At 43.5% G+C, this 23,170-nt stretch overlaps 1 protein-coding gene across 1 annotated transcript; it reads left to right on the top strand.

Annotated features, from left to right (window-relative positions):
• Positions 1-9,574: 9,574 nt before the first annotated feature.
• On the top strand, positions 9,575-15,701 carry LOC132481653 (uncharacterized protein CXorf49 homolog). Its single transcript, XM_060086491.1, has 6 exons — positions 9,575-10,894; positions 11,602-11,758; positions 12,288-12,364; positions 13,406-13,441; positions 15,218-15,329; positions 15,406-15,701. The coding sequence occupies exons 1-6, from the start codon at positions 9,575-9,577 to the stop codon at positions 15,699-15,701; spliced, it is 1,998 nt and encodes a 665-aa protein (XP_059942474.1).
• The last annotated feature ends 7,469 nt before the right edge of the window (positions 15,702-23,170 follow it).

Genomic DNA, 23,170 nt, shown 5'->3' on the forward strand with positions numbered 1-23,170 from the left:
CAAATAGTTATAGGTCAACATAAATGAACTCCATGGATCAAAGACCTACTATAGATCTACCATAACTAGAGAGAAAGGAACACAAACATAACACTGAAGAAAATCATCAAACCACAAGAGAGACACTAAAAGAAGAAAGCATCCTCCTGACTTCAAACTGCAAGTTGCAGAACGATGGCCTCAGATACACATTAGTAAATGTTTTTAAATCCCAAATGAATCCTACCTAATATTTGATAACCTTTGGGTGTATGTTTCAATGTCTGAAAGACAGTTTTCACTAGATGTTAAAGTTGTGGGATAGCTTCTAACAGGACCCAATAGGTTTATACAACAAATTTATGACCTTGGATCTCCCCAGATTGGTTAGGAAGGTGTACAATTGGTTTCCTTTAGGCTCAATGTCACCTACAGGTAGCCTTGAAAACAGCCGCTGTCATCCTGCTTTCAATGTGGGCATGTAGGGTTCAATCAGTTTTCCAATGGTATGATTATTTGGCTGCAATATTTATTCCTTCACTTGGAATAGAAGATATCATTACTCATATAGAGGCTTTAACAAAATTCACCCAGCAAGCCTTAAATGATAGTAACCAAGCCATGTGTTTGCTCAGTTCAGAAATTTCCATGATGAGAAAAGCAGTCCTACAGAATTGCATGGCCCTCAATATTCTAACAGCTTCCCAAGGGGGAGCTTATGCTGTAATACATAGTGAACGTTTTGTTTTTATACCTGATGAGTCTTCTAATGCAACCCCCGCTTATGATGCGTATGAAAAATTGGATTTCCACTCTGAATGATCGTCTTCCCAGTTTAAGGGAAATGCTAGGAAAATGGTATGGTTCAAGAGGATATTGGCTTAAATCTTTACTAATGATATTGTTGCTCCTATTTCCAACTTTGATTACAGTTTGTGTAACTTATAAAGTTTTAGTTTCTTGTTTTTTGCACTGTGTATCACCTGCTCCTACTAAGATAATGATATCTAAACAACTGGAAACTATTGATCACATCTATAGTTCTCTATAAGATAATGGACATGCACAATGCACATGCAAGGTAAAATTGGTGCAAGTCCTATTGGACAACTTGGAATTGGCCGTTAGTCCTTGCCAGACATCTTACTAGTACCACCCCCTAAAAGGAAAGAAAGAACCGGGCTATTAGGACCCAGCATCGAGGGACATGATGGACCCAAGGCATGTAAAGAACCACCCTAGCATTTGGGGACCAAATACTTGATCACCTAATGCTTTCTATTGAAAGATTAATGATCAAAAGTGGAATTAATGTAATAAAATTATTTTCAGGCAGGACAAGAAACATTTTAAACATAAAACTCTCTCTCTGCCCATTTGAGCCACTACCCCCTCCCCTTTAGTGTGATTTGTGCATCACATTATACATTAACTAGATCCCCTTAAAAGATACAGGAATGCCCACACACCAAAAAAAAAAAGAAAAGAAAAAAAAGAAAGAAAGAAAGAAAGAAAAGAAGGAAAGAAAGAAGAAAAAGAAATTTCCTCCTGGAATCAGCGAGGTAACTCCTTAAGAGATAACTTTCCTTTCTCAATCCTGTAATGCCTCATTAATACCCACTACTCACCTTGTTGGACTATGTAAACTATTAACATGCTACTTTGTCTCAAAAACTTATATCACGGTTTTACCTCCAATGGGTGGAACAGTCCTCAGAGTTTTCTGAAGATTGTCTCCCAGGTTATAGTCCTCAGGTTGGCTCAAATAAAAATTTCCATTTTTCTTCGATTGACTATTGATTAATTTTTTTGGACAACACAATGAAACCAAAAGATGGTTTTTTAAAAAGATAACAAATCACAAACCTTCGGCAGACAGACCAAGAAAAAAAAAAGATTCCTAAGGAATCACTAAAATCAGGGCTGAAAAGGGAGACATCACCATTGAGTCTATTGAATTTAAAAAAACATAAGAAAATAGTATGAAAACTTTTATACCAACAAATTAGACACATATATGCAATGAAAACATTTGTAGAGAGACACAAACTTCAAAACAGACTCAATAATAGACAATCAATTAAATTAATAATTAAAAATATTCCCACAATGATGCTCCTGTCCAGATGGCATCACCGCTGAATGCTATCAAACATTTCAGATGGAAATAATAGCAACACTCCAGAAATTCTTCCAGAAAATAGAAGAGGAATGAACACTTTCAAAATAGCTCTAGTAGGCCAATATTACTGTAGTGTGAGCCTCTGACAGTTTTTTTTTTCTTAATTGTAATGCAAGTGCCTGACATTAAGCTTTTGATTGCTGAGGCACCACTTCAAAGACAGCTATATCAAAAAGAACAAATTGCCAGCTACACGACTAGGTAAAGAGCCAGGCCACCACACCCCTGAAGTTTCCTTTGTTTTAGAGATCTCTGATTGACTTAGATAACTGACCCTTTGGCTGCTTGTTTTTCCCTTCTTGTGCTTTAATTCCCATTCTGTGTTAAATTCATCAATAAAGAGTGAATCTGAGAAACCCTAGGCCCCTCACTCTTGACCCCGATACATACATAACCCCAGGTCCCAGCTCTCTTTCTCCACCCACAACCTTTCTGTGTGGTCCAAGGCATGCCATGTACCCTCCATGACTTATGAGTAATAAACTTCGTCCTTACAAAGTCTCCTAAAGGTTATTGCTGAGGTGCCTCTTGCAATTATAATAAGAACCACAAGGGCTAGTTCAACCACAACATTGGTTCTGAAAGGGGAAATATCTGTGGGGGCTCGCCTTGGAGTACAGATAAGTACCTCCAGGTATTTCTAGCTGACAGTATCACTATCGATTGGCTGAGACCAGCACAATTACCCTGATGCCCAAAACACACAAAGACATCCAAAATAAAGAAAATTGCATACCAATCTTTCTCATGAATATAGATGAAATAACCCTCAAGAAAATATTAACAAACTGAATTCAGAAACATATAAAAAGGATTATATACCATAACCAAGTGGGATTTATTCTAGAAATACAAGGTTGGTTTAACATCTAAAAATCAATTTATGTAATACACTATTTTAAAAGAAGAAAGCACTGAAACATTATCATATTAACTGACACAGAAAGAGCATGTGACAAAATTCCACCACCTTTCATGATAAAAACAATTAAAAAAACTAGGAATAGAAAGAAATTTCTTCAGCATCATAAAGGATATCTATGAAAAACCTACAGCTAACATCATATTTAGTAGTGAAAGACTGCATACCTTTTCCCTAAAGTCAGCAACAAAGACATGCTCACTACTTTTATTCATTATTGCACTGGAAGTTTGAGCCAGTTCAAACAGGGAAGAAGAAGAACTAAAAGTCATCCAGATAGGAAATAAAAAGGGAGGTTTTTTTTATTCTCAGATGACATGATTTCATATGCAGACAATCCTAAGGAATCCACAAAAACGGATCTAACGGTAGAACTAATAAAGAAGTTCAACAGATCACAGAATACAAGAGTAATATATAAAACAAATTTTATTGCCATATACATGTAGCAAATAATCCAAAAATGAAATTAAGGAACACTTAATTCTAGCTACAATAGCATCAAAAAGAATTAAATGCTTAGGCATATATTTAACAAACCAAATGTAATACTTATGCACTGAGAAACACAAATTGATGTTTGTTGAGAGAAATTAAAGATGATCTAAATAAATGGAAAGGCATTGCATGTTCATGGTTGTAAGACTCAATATTTATATGGTAATTCTCCCCAAATTGACATATAGATTCAATTCAATCTCTATCGAAATTTCAGCAGGCTTTCTTTGTAGAAACTCACAGGCTGATCCAGAAAATTCATATGGAAATGAAAAACAAAACAAAACAGAATATCCAAAACTACTTCAAAAAAGAACAAACTTGGAAGATTCCACCTTCTGATTTCAAAACTTACGATAAAAATAAAGGTAATCAAGTTAGTGTGATACCGACATAGAGATAGATCAATGGAACAGAATCGAGAGTTTAGAAATAACGAACTCTCCTTATATTTATGGTCAATGATTTTCAATTCAATGGGGAAAGGATAGTCTTTTCAACATATGGTGCTGGCACAACTGGATATCATGCAAAAATACAAACTTCGAACCTTACTTCACAGCACACACAAAACTTAATGCAGAATGGATCAGAGACTTAAAAGTAAAACCTACAACTATAAATCTGTTAAAAGAAACCCTAGGAGAAAAATATTTGTACGCATGAGCTAGGCGATGATTTCTTAGATACAACACCAAAAGCATGATCCATAAAAGAAAAACTTGATAAATTGGACTTTGGCAAAATTTAAAACATTTATGCTTCAGAAGGCACTATTCAGAAAATGAAAAGACAAGGTACAGACTGGGAGAAAATATTTGAAAGTCACAGATCTAACAAAGAACTTGTATGCAGAATAAAGAATAAGAATAATAAATAAATAAGAAAATGACCCCATTAAAAAGTTGGGTAAAAGATTTGTATAGACATTTAACCAAAGAAGGTTTAGAAATGGTTAATAAGCATATGAAAGGATGTTCACAGCCACTAGTCAGTAGGGAAATATAAATCAAAACCATAATGAGATACCATGTTGCAAAAACAATAGGATGGCTATAATCCAAAATACAGATAATAACAAATATTTGGATTTGGAGAAATTTGAATCCTCATACACTTCTGGTGATAATGTAAAATAGTTGAATCTTTTTGGAAAATATTCTGGTGTTTTCTTAAAAAGTTAAACATAGAGTTACCATATGATCCAGAATGTCCATTCCTAGGGATCTACCGAAGAGAACTGAAAACATATGTTCACACAAAAACTCATGAACTCAAAATGTATATGAATATGCTTAACAGCATTGAGTTTGGGAATATTATCCATAACATTCCCAAACTAAACACAACCCAAATGCCCATAAACTGATGAATGTATAAATAGAATGTGGTATACCCATACCATGGAATATTATTTGGCAATAAAAATAACCAAAGTACTGATACATGCTACAACATGGGTGAACCTCGAAAACATTACATTAAGTGAAAGAAGCCAGACAACATGTACTATATATTGTGTGATTGCATTTATACAAAATTTCCTAAATAGGCAAATCATAGAGACAGAAAGTAGTTTATTACTTGCCTATAGGGCTGGGGGTGGGTTGGGGGGTTCGGGGTGTTGGGTAAGGGATACAAGGCGTCTTCTTGGGCTAACAAAAATATCCTAAAATTGATTGTGATAGATGCACAACTGTGAATATACGAAAAGCCATTGAATGAGGCATTTTATTTTTTAATTCATTTTTATTGCAAAAACACATAATATGAAACCTACCTTATTAACAATTTTTTAGTGTACAGTGTTGTTAACTATATGAACATTGTTGCAATCAGATCTCTGGAATTCTTCATCTTGCATGACTGCAAATCTATACTCATGGAACAACAACTCCCCGTTTCCCCCTCTCCCAAACCTTTGGCAACCAGGATTCTACTTTCTGCTTCTAAGAGTTTGACTACTTTAGGTACCCCATATAAGTGGAAACATGCTGTATTTGTCCTTTGTGAGTGGCTTGCTTCACTTAGTATAATATCCTCAAAGTTCATCCATACTACAGCATATAGCAAGATTTCCTTCTTTTTAAAGGCTGAATAATATTCTGTTATATGTATACATTATATATACCACCTTTTATCTATTCACCTGTTGATAGATATTTAGGTTGTCTTCACCCCTTGGCTATTGTGAATAATGGTACAGTGAACATGGGAGTGCAATAATCTATGCAAGATCCTGATTTCAATTATTTTGTAATGTAAATGTAAATATACGGAAGTGAGAATGCTGGATCATATGGGAGTTCTATTTTTATTTTTTTAGGAACTTCCATACTGTTTTCCATGGCGGGTGCACAATTTTACACTCCACCAGCAATGCACAAGGAACTCATTTTCTTCACTACCTTGCCAACACTTGCTATTTTGAGTTGTTTTTTTTTTTTAATACTGGCCATGTTAGCAGTTGTGAGGTGATAACTCATTGTGGTTTTGAATTGCATTTCCCTGTTGACTAGTGATGTTGAGCATTTTTCATATACCTGTAGGCCATTTATGTGTCTTCTTTGGAGAAATATCTAATCAATTCCTTTGTCCATTTTTAAATTGTGTTATTTGGGTTTTGTCTGTTTCTTTGTTTTTGAAAGCATAAGCCACAGACTGGGAAACAATATTTGCAAAGCACACATGATAAAAAACTTGTATCCGAAAGAGATAAAGAACATTCGATATTCAGTAATGAGAAATCAAACAACACAATAAACAATGAGCAAAAAAAAAATCGAACTGTCATTGTGCTTGCTGGATGGTCAGTAAGCTACTGAGAAGATGTTTGACCTCATTAGTCATTAGGGGAATAACTAAAGCCAGAATGAAATACGACAACATAGCTATAAACATGGCTGAAATAAAAACAAAATACAGACAATACCAAGTGCTAGACAGACTGAGGAACAGCTAGAACTCTCCTGCATTGCTGGTGAGAATGCAAAAAATGGTATAGACTCTCTGGAAACAGTTAAAAATACACTAACGATTCAATCCAGCAAGTTAACTCCTAGATATTTACCCAAGAGAAATGAAAACTTATATTCACAAAAAATCTGTATGCAAATGTTCATAGCACTTTTCTTAGATGCTTGGGTGACTGCACACTGGCACCGGACACAGACATATCTAGGACTACTGGACACAGTTTCTGAGCTGACATTGATCCCGAAGCCCAAAGTGTCATGATGGGGCCCCATTAGAGTGGGGCTTATAGGTTCTGGCAGTAAAAGGAGTTGGGGATAGAGATCAGTTCACAGTGAGCTGACTGGGTCCCTGGACAAACATAGTGGTCATTTCTCCAGTCCCCAAGCTGATAATTCTAAGTGATACACTTGGCAGTTGGAGCAATGACCTACACATTGGGTCATTGGTCTGTGGAGTAAGAGCTATCATGGTGGGGAAAGCCAAGAGGAACCTCTGCCACTGGCTCCCACCCCGGGCCAAGAGAGTACGTCAAAACCAGTATTGGATCCTGGTGAGCATAACAGGGTAAAGCAGAGATTAGTGACATCGTTGGAGACGTATGGGATGTATGGGAAGAGGAGGTAGGAGAGCCACAGGGACGAAGAGAGTGGAGAAGGAGAGAAGTTCCGGGAGTCTCTCTATGGGGGAGGGAGGAAGGGAATGGAAATGGTGAGAGGGAAGATGGAGGCTTCCACTGGATCCACTGGTAATGTTTCATAGGATGCTGGTGGATGCAGGAGATTTTGCTATATCCTTCCTTATCCATTTTAACATATTTGAAATAGCACACCATGCCTTAAAAAGTCACTGGGAGAAGTGGAAGAGGGCGGTATCCACAAACAGGCAGGCACCATCGGGGGCAGGCTCGAGGAGGAGGATTGCAGGTTTACAGTGCACCCAGTCTCCCCTGCTCTGTAACTTCTCCAGCATGGCCAGCTTCTCAGGTGCAGAAACTCAGGCCCAGAAAACTGGGCCTTTGAGTTCCACAGGCAACAGCGGTTCAGACACGCCAGGACTCTCCAGGAGGTCAGCCAGAGCAGGATGCAGGAGAGAGAGGTGACTGAAGACAGAGGAGTATGAACGGGAAGGAGCAGAAGGAAGGTACGGGAGGAATGGAGGGGTGTCAGAGTAGGAGTTGGGTGGCAGACAAGGGAAATTCTAACACCCATGGGCCATAGAGAAACCAAGGGAGGCACCACTCCCCAGACATCAGTACTGCTCAGCTCAGGGAAGCTGAGAACTGACAGTTCCAAGAAAAATTGAGAGACACCTGGCTATCCACACCGACCGCCATCACAACTGGTAGGCCTTGGTTGTGCGTCCTTCAAAACTTTAAAACATACTTGTACATATACTTAAATGAATTCTCATATATTACATAGGATTGACTGGTGTGTGTGTGTGCCCACGCACGCAAGTGATTTAACTTACAAATGTGAATCCAAAGCCATCGTTCTGCAACTTGCAGTTTGAAGTCAGGCAGGTGCTTTCGAAAGCTGTGAGAATGGCCTGATGCATTCCGTTGGACTGCCACGCTTTATGCTACTGGATGCTAAGCCACGTTGCATTCATCCATTTCCTTACTGATGGGAATTTGGAGTGCTCCCAGTTTTTCCCATCACCAACACCCTTGTGCATGGGCTCCTGTACACTACAGGTACCAGCGTGTCTCCGGAAGAAGTACCAGGCAGCGGACTTGCCGGAACATAGAGGAAATACCTATTTTTTTTTCTTCCTTTTTAAGGTCTTCGGCTCAAAGCAAGGACTCTGGAGTCAGATTGATTGGTTTCAATCCTGCCGCTGATCCCCACGAGCCGAATGACCTTGGGCCAGTGGCTGAACCTCTCAATGCCTGTTTGCTCACCGGTAAGAGGCCAGTAATAGTTGGTACTATAGTTCTAGGAGTGTCACGCTGATGCATTACTATTTATGCCCAGCACTTAGAAGAGTGCCAGGCACAGAGTCCGTGCTGGCACTAAGTTGCTTTCAATGGATTCTGCCAAATTACCTCCCAAATGGGTCTCTTGCACCACCGCCACAGGGGTTTGCTCCTCACCTCTCCCACCCTCGGAATGGTTAAGCTCTTTGAAGGATGTCAACCTAGTGTGTGAAACCCGATTCGTGGTTTTAGTTCACATCTCCAGGATCAGTGGTGGCGAGCATCTTTTGGGGTGTAACTGGCCACTGCGATTTCTTCTTCTTTGAATTTGCCTCAGAGAGGGGGAAGGGCTGATGGAGCGAGGCCAACCCCAATCTGTCCACCAACCCCAGTCTGTCCGCCAAACCTGCCTGCCAATGACGTTTGCTGAGCCACATTTGATGGAGCAGTTGAGACAGAGACCTTACAGAACGAAAATACGATCCCTTTGCTCTCTGGCCGACCCCTGATCACTGACTGGGGGACTCCTGTGCCCATTCTCCTGTTGGGTCATAAGGCTTGCGGTGGAAGGGAGGCTGGCAAATGCTTTCGGCGCGTGCTAGGCATCCAGTGCCTCCATCTTGACATTTCATCCTCACCACCCCTGGAGCCCGGCGCCCTCACTCCCCGACCCCCTGTATAGATGGGAAACGGAGGCTCAGAGCTGTGACTCTAACCGGAAAGGGGAGGCAGGACAGGAGGAGGCGGGCCGAGAGTCTTGACAGAGGGAAGCACTCCCACCATCCCCTTCACCCAACTGCTCGGACCGCCCACGGGCTTGAGGGCAAAGCAGAGGCCCTCGACCCCATTGGTTAGGCCTCGAGGGGACAGGCGAACAAGGCGCCCGCTGGTTGGCGAGGGCCGGACCAATGAGGAGGCCGCGGCGCCGGTGTGGGAGGTGCGCTGAAAGTGGCGCGTCCTTTCGTTTGAGGCGAGCTCGTGCGGCGCCTGAGGTGGTTGACGCTTCCCTCTGAGCGCCGCCCGCCTCGTCCGCCGTGACCGCGACCGCGACTCGGGCCATCAACAGTCGCCCCGGTTCCGCGGCCGCCTGGGTCGCGTCATGAGCTCCCCAGATGAGGTGTCTGTGTGGGGAACGGGTTTCGGCCCAGAGGGCGGGGAGCGGGCCGGCGTCCGCCCGGCCGGCCGCGGCGCCGAGCCCAGGAAGCCGCCGAGCGGCGGGGGCGGGAGCGGCTGCCGGGATCCCAAGGGCTTCCAGTCAGAGCGGGAGATGCTGGAAGCGGGAGGGCCGGTGCTGTGTGGCCGCGAAGGCCGACCTGGCTCCCCGGATGACGACACGAGGGACCTCCTGGACCTGTTCGAGGAGTCTGCGGCGGGCACCACGCAGCAGCTGTACGACCGGGACGTGCTGAACTTCTGCAGATACCCGTTGGAGGAGCCCTGCGCCTCCTTCGAAGTGTCCGCCGGCCTCGAGGCGGGTCCCGGCCGTCCAGGAGCGACCGCCCAGAGCTGTGGGGAAGCGCCGCCGGCTCTGGCCGGCCCTCTCCACCTCGGTGGGCCCGAAGCGGGCCGGGCCTGGAGGAAGCCTAAGAGAGCCACTAAGCGTAGGTTGAACGTGGCTGCGGATCGCCAGCGGTTCTCCTATGAAGGCCGGGCCCGGCAGCTATCCGACTCCGAGTCCTCAGATGAGTTCAGTGACACAAAGCGTAGGTTGAACGTGGCTGCGGATCGCCAGCGGTTCTCCTATGAAGCCCTGGGCCTGCTGCTATCCGACTCCGAGTGCTCAGATGAGTTCAGTGACACAGAGCTGATGACGGTGAGTACTTACTCCGGAGGAGGAGGCCAGGCCGAGCCCAGCAGACCCGAGGATCCCGGGGACACTCCCAGTCACTCGAATTTCCAAGTCAGGGAGAATTTCCTTCCCGTGACAGGCTCTTCCCTGTCCTCGGCTCTGCGAGGACTCTCTTCGGTTGTGGAAAGGCAGGGCGTGGGAGAGCAGGGCATCTCTTCCCCTAAGAAAATGCAGAGCGTGCTCTGGGGGAACGGGGGCAGCAAGCCCAGCTACCCGGGAGCTGCTGCTGCTGCTGCTACGGCAGGTGGCCTGCCGCAGGTCACTCCTAGGAAGAAGGGGACCCTGGAGAAGAAATCCCTCGGGGGAGCCTCCACACTTGCCCTGGGGAAAAACTTCCCTTCCTGGGGGCAGCGAATCTGGGCACCTCCGCTGGAACCGGCCACCTTCCCCCCAGTCTCTGGTATTCCGCTGCTTGGGAGATCCAAGAGGTATACCTTGGTCCCTTCTGGAACCAAACAGGCCAAGCACACCAGCGCTGGGAAGAAATCCGTGGTCACGTGGACAAGGGAGTCTGAGGCTGTGGCGGGAGAAGATAAGGACCCAAATAGAGACCCAGCCCCAAAGGGCCAAGTGAGTAGGCCAGGCTCCTCCTCTCTCCCCACTCTTCCCCGCCCCCACCGCACCCAGAGCACACGTCTTCACCCATGCTGCCTCTGTCCACCCCTCAGGGGTCGTCATTGGGTGCCCCTCGGTCACTGGGTCATTATGATGCCTGATCGGGCTCCTTTTACTAGGGACAAACAGTAAGGTAGCACTTCGGGTGTGCTGGGCCTGGTTCTCCACCCTTGGCCTGTTTCCAGCGTCCTCTGAGAGACTGGGGCTGGGATGGAAGGGAGGGTTGGTAGCTGAATTGGGTCGGGGGATCCCTTAAAAGCTTCCCCGAAAAGCCTCAGTATTTAGACTCACCAGCTTCCTGAATCCTATCTCCTAGGTGTTCCCCAGACCTTCCTTGCAGGGGCCCTGGGCTTACTCAGTGCCCCACTGTTGTCCCTAGATCACCTCTGCCTGCTGGCCTGGGGCTGACGGAGGGAGAAAGTGCTAATGAGATCAGCCTTTCAATTCCCTTCCCAATTCCCTGCCTCACCCCGGCCCAAATCACACAACACTCTCTCTCCCTCTCTCTCTCTCTCTCTCTCTCTCCCTCTCTCTCTCTCTCTCTCTCTCTCTCTCTCTCTCTCTCTCTCTCTCTCTCTCTCTCTCTCTCACACACACACACACACACACACACACACACACACACTTCCTTAGTCCAAATCGGTGAAAAATTTTTGTTTCAGCTGCCAGCTCACAAGCCAGGGACACCTTATCTGCGCATGCATCGTGGAAAAGCCAGCAGTGGCGAGGTCGACACCAGAGGCCCCCAAGATCCAGGAAACTCAGAGCCCTTGGCCCTGAACCAGGGAGAAGTCATGCCCAGGGGGCCTGCCCCCTCAGGTGAGTGTCGTGGGTTTGATAGGAGGGGAGGGGAGAGGGGTGGAGGGCAGAAACCTCTGGCTCTGTCTCTGTTGGGGGCACAGCCGTTCTCTCAGGCAGCTTCTCCCACAGGAGACGGGGTGCTGGCAGGGCTGGCCTTGAGCCACATCATCCTGTGTGTGGGGTTTGTGCGGCGCGGCTGATCGGTGGCAGTGCCACACACAGCTCCTCCGGGTGTAGCCTTACAGGGGAACAGCCTTTTCTGTTAAGTCCTTTTCGCCCACATTGCTCTCCCACGTGCTGGCTGTGGCTGCAGCCCTGGGAGGGGCGAATCCAGAGGCACATAGCTTGGGGACCACAATGGCGAAATGGCTGCCCCCGGGTAACAGCGGAGGCAGGCCCAGAGAGAAGGTTCGGGCTTCTGGGCAGAGCAGGGGCGGCTGGTCGCCAGCAGAGGGTGGTGCCGCCTCACCTCACGGTAGACCCCACTTGGCCCTTTCCACCTCACTGGGAGCCTGCGAAGCTGGATTGTGTGTCCTTTCCCTCTCAGGTGACTGGGAGCCACTTGACCATCCCCCAAGACCGGAAACGCCGCAGCAGCCACTGGGAATGCCGGGCTGTCCTTCGGTAATGCTTCCTCTGGCTCCTGGAAATGCAGGCCCAAACTCGAGGGTGGGATCTGGGTCCAAGTTCAGCTGACATATATGTGGCCCCCCCTCCCCTGACCCCATCACGTACCCCATGGAGGGAGCCCACCTGCTTTCCACTGAGGAGCGCTTGCCAGTCTAGCCACCCGGCTTTGGGGTGCAGGGCCCGGTGGAGAGGAGAAGGTGGAGGAGAGAGGAGGCCAGATTATACTAATCATTTCTCTTCCTCCTGTGTCTGCTGGCCTAGTGTCTCGTGCTACAGAGAGCAGTAGACGCCCTTAAGAAGAAACTTGGTATGAGGAACCAGGGACGGAGAGCGGTATCTTAGTTCAGAACCCGGGTGGGCACCTGGGGTGGGGGTGGGCTGCAGGTGCAGTCGGCCTCGCAGGGACCAACATCCCTGTGGGGAGGAGAACCTAGCAGGCCTGGCCCTGGAGCCGGCTGTGCATGTACAACTGGGCGTGTGTACAAGCAGCAAAGTACTGTCTGGACTGCATGCACACTTTGCCAACCAGACCCGTCCTAGGGAATCTCCTTCTGATAGGACTTTTAGAGATGCCTCGTTGATTTTCCCTTGAACTGCTGCTTGGTGTGGCTTCTAAGGTTCTTGTTGGATTGTTTGTTTGTGTGTGTGACGAGATCTGAATGGTTGTGGCACGGCCCACAGCATCAGAGCTGCTGGCACACTTTGTTTCCCTTTAGGAACCAGTTCCACATTCAATTCCGGTGGTGGGGAGTGATCTGGCCCAGAGCTCTTTGCATCGGGTCTGGAGGGGGTTTCAGGTTTCAGGGCTACGCGGTTCCTCACGGGGATAGGGGACGGGCTTCCATATCCCTCTCTCTGGAGTGCCTACTAATGCCTGTCCCTGTTGCAGACACCATGAAGGACATGGCTCTCACGATGCTGACACTTTGAAGTGAGTGTTACACACACCGTACCCCTTCCCACAGTCCTGGCTGTTGAGCAGGGCTGGGGGCTGGCCCTGGCTTGAGGCTCTTCCCTGACTCTGCTGTTTTACAGGTTGAGCCCATCGTCTTCCTGCAGGAGGGGCAGCTGGTACCTTTGGAGCCCGGGAGCTGTGGCCAAGCTCGTTCCCTCCTGTTCTGCCTCAGCTAGGGCTTCCTCTACCCTTGTTTTGCCCCCTCCCCAGTTTCACAGCAGTTTCCAAATAAAGTACCTCTCATATTATGTGTTCTGCCTTCTCTCTGGAGGGGTAGGGGTAGGGTTAGGGGGCCGGGGCGGGGCACTGCTCCACGTCAGAGCCTTTTCCAGAACAGTATCTGTCGCATCCTGTGGTGGGGACTCTGGACCAGCCTCTGCTACCATCCCTGCAGTCAAGTCAGCGGACTGCCCCAGGTCTGGGTCCTCTGTGTGCTCTCCCTGGCCACACCGACACATCCTCCCTTGCCCCCGAAGGCCCTCTTCTAATTCTCTCCAAACCACCCTCCTCCTTTGGGGTCTGGTGGTTCCCATTCATCTCTGCCATTCACCCCCCGCCCATCAGCAGGAACTCATGACCCCCTTCCAGAGCTCCACTCTGGAAGCATTCACATCCTCCCTGCCCTCACCAGCTGACCACCCTCCTCCAGCCTGGTCGTCTCTATACCCTTGAGTGGAAATTGGCCCGTCAGGTTCTATGGCAAGTGTGGTTCGTAGGTCTGTGTTCTTGCATGGTCCCTGTCAAATACTCTTCCACCAGCCCCATGACACATTTTCCTGGAAATTATATTTCTGTGTCCCAGCTCAATCTCCCAGACTGCCTCTTTAGGACACACGAGATTGAGTCTGAGCTCCATGTTCAATTTCCCCCTCACTGGAGGTTGGGGAGCACTTCCTTCCCTCAGCCGGGACCCAGGGCTGTACTAGCCTGAGACTCAGAGGGACAGATCTGTGTTTGAGTGCGGTGATTCTGCCTGGCGCCCTTCCCAAACGACCGGTGTTTTACTACACAAAAGGGGGTATGATGGTAGATAGGACATTCAAGGTTGGTGACTGTGTGCCCCTGTGTGTGAATAAAAGTAATCAGGGATAATCTCCCTTGAGGGAGAAAGATGTGATTCAGGGAGTAAAGAGAGTAGAGGCTGGTCCAGGTTCTGTAAGGCACTGAATGAGCAAAAGCAAGGGTCGGATCTGTTGTGTTCAAGGGTTGTCGTTAAATTCCCAAAGCATAGGCGGGGGAGGATGCAGAAGTCACCAAACCCCACGACAGGGTGTTGGGATGCTCGAAATGTTGGATTCGCTGGAGGAGGCTCTCGATCCTACTCTGTGATCCTATGATGTCTGACAGCTACTGTGGGTGTGGATGGAGTGAGATTGGGAAGAGTGGCTCCTCAGAGTAGCTCATCTTAGAATCAGGGGACCCATATATGAGACCACCCAACATGAGCTACCCGGGACAGGGGCAGGGTGGGCGCAGTGAGGATGGGAAGTAAGGAGTGACTGCGCCTGGACAATGGGGAGCACTTGAGTCCACCCTTCCCCCATATTCTCACAGTGACTCGCTTCCAGAGTCCATGGCATGAGCTCAGGTGGACAGACCACATGTGGGATGGGGCAGTCACAGACCTCAGGGTCAGAAAAGGACATTCGTGGGACTTAATCCACTCAAACCCCTCCCTGGAGGAGGTGGGCTTGATTGCTGCCCAGGCCTCTGGCTGGATTCCTAGGATGTACCCAGTGCCCCCCCACCAGTCCAGCCTGTACCAGGCTTATGTTCTAGCCCCTCTTGCTTCGGCACTGCTCCCCACTGAGCTGAGGCCATTACCAATGAGTGTGTGTGCACTTCGAGGAAACAGAGCCAGCGTAGACTTTGGACCTGCCTCTAACCTGTAGAGACAGTCATTCCAGGTCTTGTGTCCCTGCAGACACTCTGGAGAGTGTGAAGCTAAGTACAGGCTGGAGACCACCATCACAGGAACTCGCTTCCCAGTGCACACTATGGAGGGTATGGGACCAGCTCAGTGGTATGGCACCATCCCTTCCGGCCTGAAGCCCTCTGGCTCAGAGCCCATTCCCTCTAGCCTCTAACCACAGTGTGCACACTGGGGGAAAAGTGAAACCAGAAGAGAAATACTGCCCCAAGCCCTCAGGACCCGGCTATATCCCAGACCAATGTGGAGACTGCCATCACACCTGGGAGAAACCCAACTTCCTCAGGGCTCTTAACTCTGGCCCCTCAGGTCCCAACCCCACACCTGAAAGGGCAGTGAGGGCCATTGAGCAGAGAAGCAGCCCCAGCTCACACCTTATTCTGGCTCTAGCCCCTTCAACTCCAGACCTGTTTCCCACCCGGGCAGTGACTGCCACCACGCCCTAGGGGAAGATGCAGCCCATGCTCACTTCATATCTAGCTCTCCCTCCAGAGCCACTGGGCACATGCAGACTGAACAGGGATGGTCCCACACAAGAACACACCCTCAAGACTGGGATAGATAACTGTCTCACCTAATTTCATAGAGACAGAGAAAGTTTTAAAAAGATGAGTAGACAGGGGAACATGTTTCAAATTAAAGACAAGAAAAAATGCTGAAAAAAACCCTAAGGAAACTGATAAATAATTTAACTGATGAAGAGTTCATAGCAGTAGTAATATGAATGCTAACTGAACTGGGGCAAAGAATAGATGAACACAGTGAGAATTTTTAACAAAGAACTAGAAAATATAAAAAGGACAAGTCAGAGCCGAATAGCATAACTGAAATTACAAATACACTAGAGGGAATTAACAGCAGATTAGGTGACAGAGAAGAACACATAAGCAGTCTGGGAAGTAGAATAATGGAAATCACTCAATCATAAGTGCAAAAAACAATTTTTTTAATGAGAATAATTTAAGGGACCTGTGGGACAACATCAAGCATACTCACATTTGCATTATAGGGGTCCCAGAGGAGAAGAGAGAGAGAAAGGGGTTGAAAAATGTATTTGAGGAAATTATGGCTGAAAACTTCCCTAATCTGAAGAAAGAAACACAGAGGAAGCACAGAGAGTCCCAAACAAAATGAACCCATACACACCCACATCAAGACATATAATTAAAAGGGCAAAAGTTAAAGAGAGAATTCTAAAGGTAGCAAGAGAAAAACAAGAGTCACATACAAGGGAAGTCCCATAAGCCTATCAGCTAATTTTTCTGCATATACTTTGCATGTCAGAAGGGAGTGGCATGATAAGATTTAAAGTGCTGAGAGGGAAAACCCTACAACCTAGGATACTTTACCCAGCAAGGTTATCATTCAGAATTGAAGGAGAGATAAAGGCTTCTCAGACAAGCAAAATTTAAAAGAGCTCATCAATACTAAACCAACCTTACAAGAAGGGTTAAAAGGTCTTCTTGAAGTTAAAAAAAAAAAAAAAAAAACACTGGCTACAACAGGAAATAAGAAATTAAAGGACGGGGAAAATATACTGGTGAAGCAATTATATCATAAAGGCTGGGTATTTACCAGTTAAATAAGCTAGTACAAAGGTTAAAAGACAAAAATTGTAAAATCAACGGTAACTACAATAAACAGTTAAATGATAGACATGAAGATGTGAAATATGACATCAAAAACACAAAATGCTGGGAGGTGAGTAAAAAATGTAGAGCTTTCAGAATGTGTTTGAAGTTAATGACTATCGGTTTCAATCAAATAGTTATAGGTCAACATAAATGAACTCCATGGATCAAAGACCTACTATAGATCTACCATAACTAGAGAGAAAGGAACACAAACATAACACTGAAGAAAATCATCAAACCACAAGAGAGACACTAAAAGAAGAAAGCATCCTCCTGACTTCAAACTGCAAGTTGCAGAACGATGGCCTCAGATACACATTAGTAAATGTTTTTAAATCCCAAATGAATCCTACCTAATATTTGATAACCTTTGGGTGTATGTTTCAATGTCTGAAAGACAGTTTTCACTAGATGTTAAAGTTGTGGGATAGCTTCTAACAGGACCCAATAGGTTTATACAACAAATTTATGACCTTGGATCTCCCCAGATTGGTTAGGAAGGTGTACAATTGGTTTCCTTTAGGCTCAATGTCACCTACAGGTAGCCTTGAAAACAGCCGCTGTCATCCTGCTTTCAATGTGGGCATGTAGGGTTCAATCAGTTTTCCAATGGTATGATTATTTGGCTGCAATATTTATTCCTTCACTTGGAATAGAAGATATCATTACTCATATAGAGGCTTTAACAAAATTCACCCAGCAAGCCTTAAATGATAGTAACCAAGCCGTGTGTTTGCTCAGTTCAGAAATTTCCATGATGAGAAAAGCAGTCCTACAGAATTGCATGGCCCTCAATATTCTAACAGCTTCCCAAGGGGGAGCTTATGCTGTAATACATAGTGAACGTTTTGTTTTTATACCTGATGAGTCTTCTAATGCAACCCCCGCTTATGATGCGTATGAAAAATTGGATTTCCACTCTGAATGATCGTCTTCCCAGTTTAAGGGAAATGCTAGGAAAATGGTATGGTTCAAGAGGATATTGGCTTAAATCTTTACTAATGATATTGTTGCTCCTATTTCCAACTTTGATTACAGTTTGTGTAACTTATAAAGTTTTAGTTTCTTGTTTTTTGCACTGTGTATCACCTGCTCCTACTAAGATAATGATATCTAAACAACTGGAAACTATTGATCACATCTATAGTTCTCTATAAGATAATGGACATGCACAATGCACATGCAAGGTAAAATTGGTGCAAGTCCTATTGGACAACTTGGAATTGGCCGTTAGTCCTTGCCAGACATCTTACTAGTACCACCCCCTAAAAGGAAAGAAAGAACCGGGCTATTAGGACCCAGCATCGAGGGACATGATGGACCCAAGGCATGTAAAGAACCACCCTAGCATTTGGGGACCAAATACTTGATCACCTAATGCTTTCTATTGAAAGATTAATGATCAAAAGTGGAATTAATGTAATAAAATTATTTTCAGGCAGGACAAGAAACATTTTAAACATAAAACTCTCTCTCTGCCCATTTGAGCCACTACCCCCTCCCCTTTAGTGTGATTTGTGCATCACATTATACATTAACTAGATCCCCTTAAAAGATACAGGAATGCCCACACACCAAAAAAAAAAGAAAAGAAAAAAAAGAAAGAAAGAAAGAAAGAAAAGAAGGAAAGAAAGAAGAAAAAGAAATTTCCTCCTGGAATCAGCGAGGTAACTCCTTAAGAGATAACTTTCCTTTCTCAATCCTGTAATGCCTCATTAATACCCACTACTCACCTTGTTGGACTATGTAAACTATTAACATGCTACTTTGTCTCAAAAACTTATATCACGGTTTTACCTCCAATGGGTGGAACAGTCCTCAGAGTTTTCTGAAGATTGTCTCCCAGGTTATAGTCCTCAGGTTGGCTCAAATAAAAATTTCCATTTTTCTTCGATTGACTATTGATTAATTTTTTTGGACAACACAATGAAACCAAAAGATGGTTTTTTAAAAAGATAACAAATCACAAACCTTCGGCAGACAGACCAAGAAAAAAAAAAGATTCCTAAGGAATCACTAAAATCAGGGCTGAAAAGGGAGACATCACCATTGAGTCTATTGAATTTAAAAAAACATAAGAAAATAGTATGAAAACTTTTATACCAACAAATTAGACACATATATGCAATGAAAACATTTGTAGAGAGACACAAACTTCAAAACAGACTCAATAATAGACAATCAATTAAATTAATAATTAAAAATATTCCCACAATGATGCTCCTGTCCAGATGGCATCACCGCTGAATGCTATCAAACATTTCAGATGGAAATAATAGCAACACTCCAGAAATTCTTCCAGAAAATAGAAGAGGAATGAACACTTTCAAAATAGCTCTAGTAGGCCAATATTACTGTAGTGTGAGCCTCTGACATTTTTTTTTTCTTAATTGTAATGCAAGTGCCTGACATTAAGCTTTTGATTGCTGAGGCACCACTTCAAAGACAGCTATATCAAAAAGAACAAATTGCCAGCTACACGACTAGGTAAAGAGCCAGGCCACCACACCCCTGAAGTTTCCTTTGTTTTAGAGATCTCTGATTGACTTAGATAACTGACCCTTTGGCTGCTTGTTTTTCCCTTCTTGTGCTTTAATTCCCATTCTGTGTTAAATTCATCAATAAAGAGTGAATCTGAGAAACCCTAGGCCCCTCACTCTTGACCCCGATACATACATAACCCCAGGTCCCAGCTCTCTTTCTCCACCCACAACCTTTCTGTGTGGTCCAAGGCATGCCATGTACCCTCCATGACTTATGAGTAATAAACTTCGTCCTTACAAAGTCTCCTAAAGGTTATTGCTGAGGTGCCTCTTGCAATTATAATAAGAACCACAAGGGCTAGTTCAACCACAACATTGGTTCTGAAAGGGGAAATATCTGTGGGGGCTCGCCTTGGAGTACAGATAAGTGCCTCCAGGTATTTCTAGCTGACAGTATCACTATCGATTGGCTGAGACCAGCACAATTACCCTGATGCCCAAAACACACAAAGACATCCAAAATAAAGAAAATTGCATACCAATCTTTCTCATGAATATAGATGAAATAACCCTCAAGAAAATATTAACAAACTGAATTCAGAAACATATAAAAAGGATTATATACCATAACCAAGTGGGATTTATTCTAGAAATACAAGGTTGGTTTAACATCTAAAAATCAATTTATGTAATACACTATTTTAAAAGAAGAAAGCACTGAAACATTATCATATTAACTGACACAGAAAGAGCATGTGACAAAATTCCACCACCTTTCATGATAAAAACAATTAAAAAAACTAGGAATAGAAAGAAATTTCTTCAGCATCATAAAGGATATCTATGAAAAACCTACAGCTAACATCATATTTAGTAGTGAAAGACTGCATACCTTTTCCCTAAAGTCAGCAACAAAGACATGCTCACTACTTTTATTCATTATTGCACTGGAAGTTTGAGCCAGTTCAAACAGGGAAGAAGAAGAACTAAAAGTCATCCAGATAGGAAATAAAAAGGGAGGTTTTTTTTATTCTCAGATGACATGATTTCATATGCAGACAATCCTAAGGAATCCACAAAAACGGATCTAACGGTAGAACTAATAAAGAAGTTCAACAGATCACAGAATACAAGAGTAATATATAAAACAAATTTTATTGCCATATACATGTAGCAAATAATCCAAAAATGAAATTAAGGAACACTTAATTCTAGCTACAATAGCATCAAAAAGAATTAAATGCTTAGGCATATATTTAACAAACCAAATGTAATACTTATGCACTGAGAAACACAAATTGATGTTTGTTGAGAGAAATTAAAGATGATCTAAATAAATGGAAAGGCATTGCATGTTCATGGTTGTAAGACTCAATATTTATATGGTAATTCTCCCCAAATTGACATATAGATTCAATTCAATCTCTATCGAAATTTCAGCAGGCTTTCTTTGTAGAAACTCACAGGCTGATCCAGAAAATTCATATGGAAATGAAAAACAAAACAAAACAGAATATCCAAAACTACTTCAAAAAAGAACAAACTTGGAAGATTCCACCTTCTGATTTCAAAACTTACGATAAAAATAAAGGTAATCAAGTTAGTGTGATACCGACATAGAGATAGATCAATGGAACAGAATCGAGAGTTTAGAAATAACGAACTCTCCTTATATTTATGGTCAATGATTTTCAATTCAATGGGGAAAGGATAGTCTTTTCAACATATGGTGCTGGCACAACTGGATATCATGCAAAAATACAAACTTCGAACCTTACTTCACAGCACACACAAAACTTAATGCAGAATGGATCAGAGACTTAAAAGTAAAACCTACAACTATAAATCTGTTAAAAGAAACCCTAGGAGAAAAATATTTGTACGCATGAGCTAGGCGATGATTTCTTAGATACAACACCAAAAGCATGATCCATAAAAGAAAAACTTGATAAATTGGACTTTGGCAAAATTTAAAACATTTATGCTTCAGAAGGCACTATTCAGAAAATGAAAAGACAAGGTACAGACTGGGAGAAAATATTTGAAAGTCACAGATCTAACAAAGAACTTGTATGCAGAATAAAGAATAAGAATAATAAATAAATAAGAAAATGACCCCATTAAAAAGTTGGGTAAAAGATTTGTATAGACATTTAACCAAAGAAGGTTTAGAAATGGTTAATAAGCATATGAAAGGATGTTCACAGCCACTAGTCAGTAGGGAAATATAAATCAAAACCATAATGAGATACCATGTTGCAAAAACAATAGGATGGCTATAATCCAAAATACAGATAATAACAAATATTTGGATTTGGAGAAATTTGAATCCTCATACACTTCTGGTGATAATGTAAAATAGTTGAATCTTTTTGGAAAATATTCTGGTGTTTTCTTAAAAAGTTAAACATAGAGTTACCATATGATCCAGAATGTCCATTCCTAGGGATCTACCGAAGAGAACTGAAAACATATGTTCACACAAAAACTCATGAACTCAAAATGTATATGAATATGCTTAACAGCATTGAGTTTGGGAATATTATCCATAACATTCCCAAACTAAACACAACCCAAATGCCCATAAACTGATGAATGTATAAATAGAATGTGGTATACCCATACCATGGAATATTATTTGGCAATAAAAATAACCAAAGTACTGATACATGCTACAACATGGGTGAACCTCGAAAACATTACATTAAGTGAAAGAAGCCAGACAACATGTACTATATATTGTGTGATTGCATTTATACAAAATTTCCTAAATAGGCAAATCATAGAGACAGAAAGTAGTTTATTACTTGCCTATAGGGCTGGGGGTGGGTTGGGGGGTTCGGGGTGTTGGGTAAGGGATACAAGGCGTCTTCTTGGGCTAACAAAAATATCCTAAAATTGATTGTGATAGATGCACAACTGTGAATATACGAAAAGCCATTGAATGAGGCATTTTATTTTTTAATTCATTTTTATTGCAAAAACACATAATATGAAACCTACCTTATTAACAATTTTTTAGTGTACAGTGTTGTTAACTATATGAACATTGTTGCAATCAGATCTCTGGAATTCTTCATCTTGCATGACTACAAATCTATACTCATGGAACAACAACTCCCCGTTTCCCCCTCCCCCAAGCCTTTGGCAAGCAGGATTCTACTTTCTGCTTCTAAGAGTTTGACTACTTTAGGTACCCCATATAAGTGGAAACATGCTGTATTTGTCCTTTGTGAGTGGCTTACTTCACTTAGTATAATATCCTCAAAGTTCATCCATACTACAGCATATAGCAAGATTTCCTTCTTTTCAAAGGCTGAATAATATTCTGTTATATGTATACATTATATATACCACCTTTTATCCATTCACCTGTTGATAGATATTTAGGTTGTCTTCACCCCTTGGCTATTGTGAATAATGGTACAGTGAACATGGGAGTGCAATAATCTATGCAAGATCCTGATTTCAATTATTTTGTAATGTAAATGTAAATATACGGAAGTGAGAATGCTGGATCATATGGGAGTTCTATTTTTATTTTTTTAGGAACTTCCATACTGTTTTCCATGGCGGGTGCACAATTTTACACTCCCACCAGCAATGCACAAGGAACTCATTTTCTTCACTACCTTGCCAACATTTGCTATTTGCAGGTTTTTTTCTTTAATACTGGCCATGTTAACAGTTGTGAGGTGATAACTCATTGTGGTTTTGAATTGCATTTCCCTGTTGACTAGTGATGTTGAGCATTTTTCATATACCTGTAGGCCATTTAGGTGTCTTCTTTGGAGAAAT

Source organism: Mesoplodon densirostris, chromosome X, assembly GCF_025265405.1.
Source record: "Mesoplodon densirostris isolate mMesDen1 chromosome X, mMesDen1 primary haplotype, whole genome shotgun sequence".
NCBI lineage: Eukaryota > Metazoa > Chordata > Mammalia > Artiodactyla > Ziphiidae > Mesoplodon > Mesoplodon densirostris.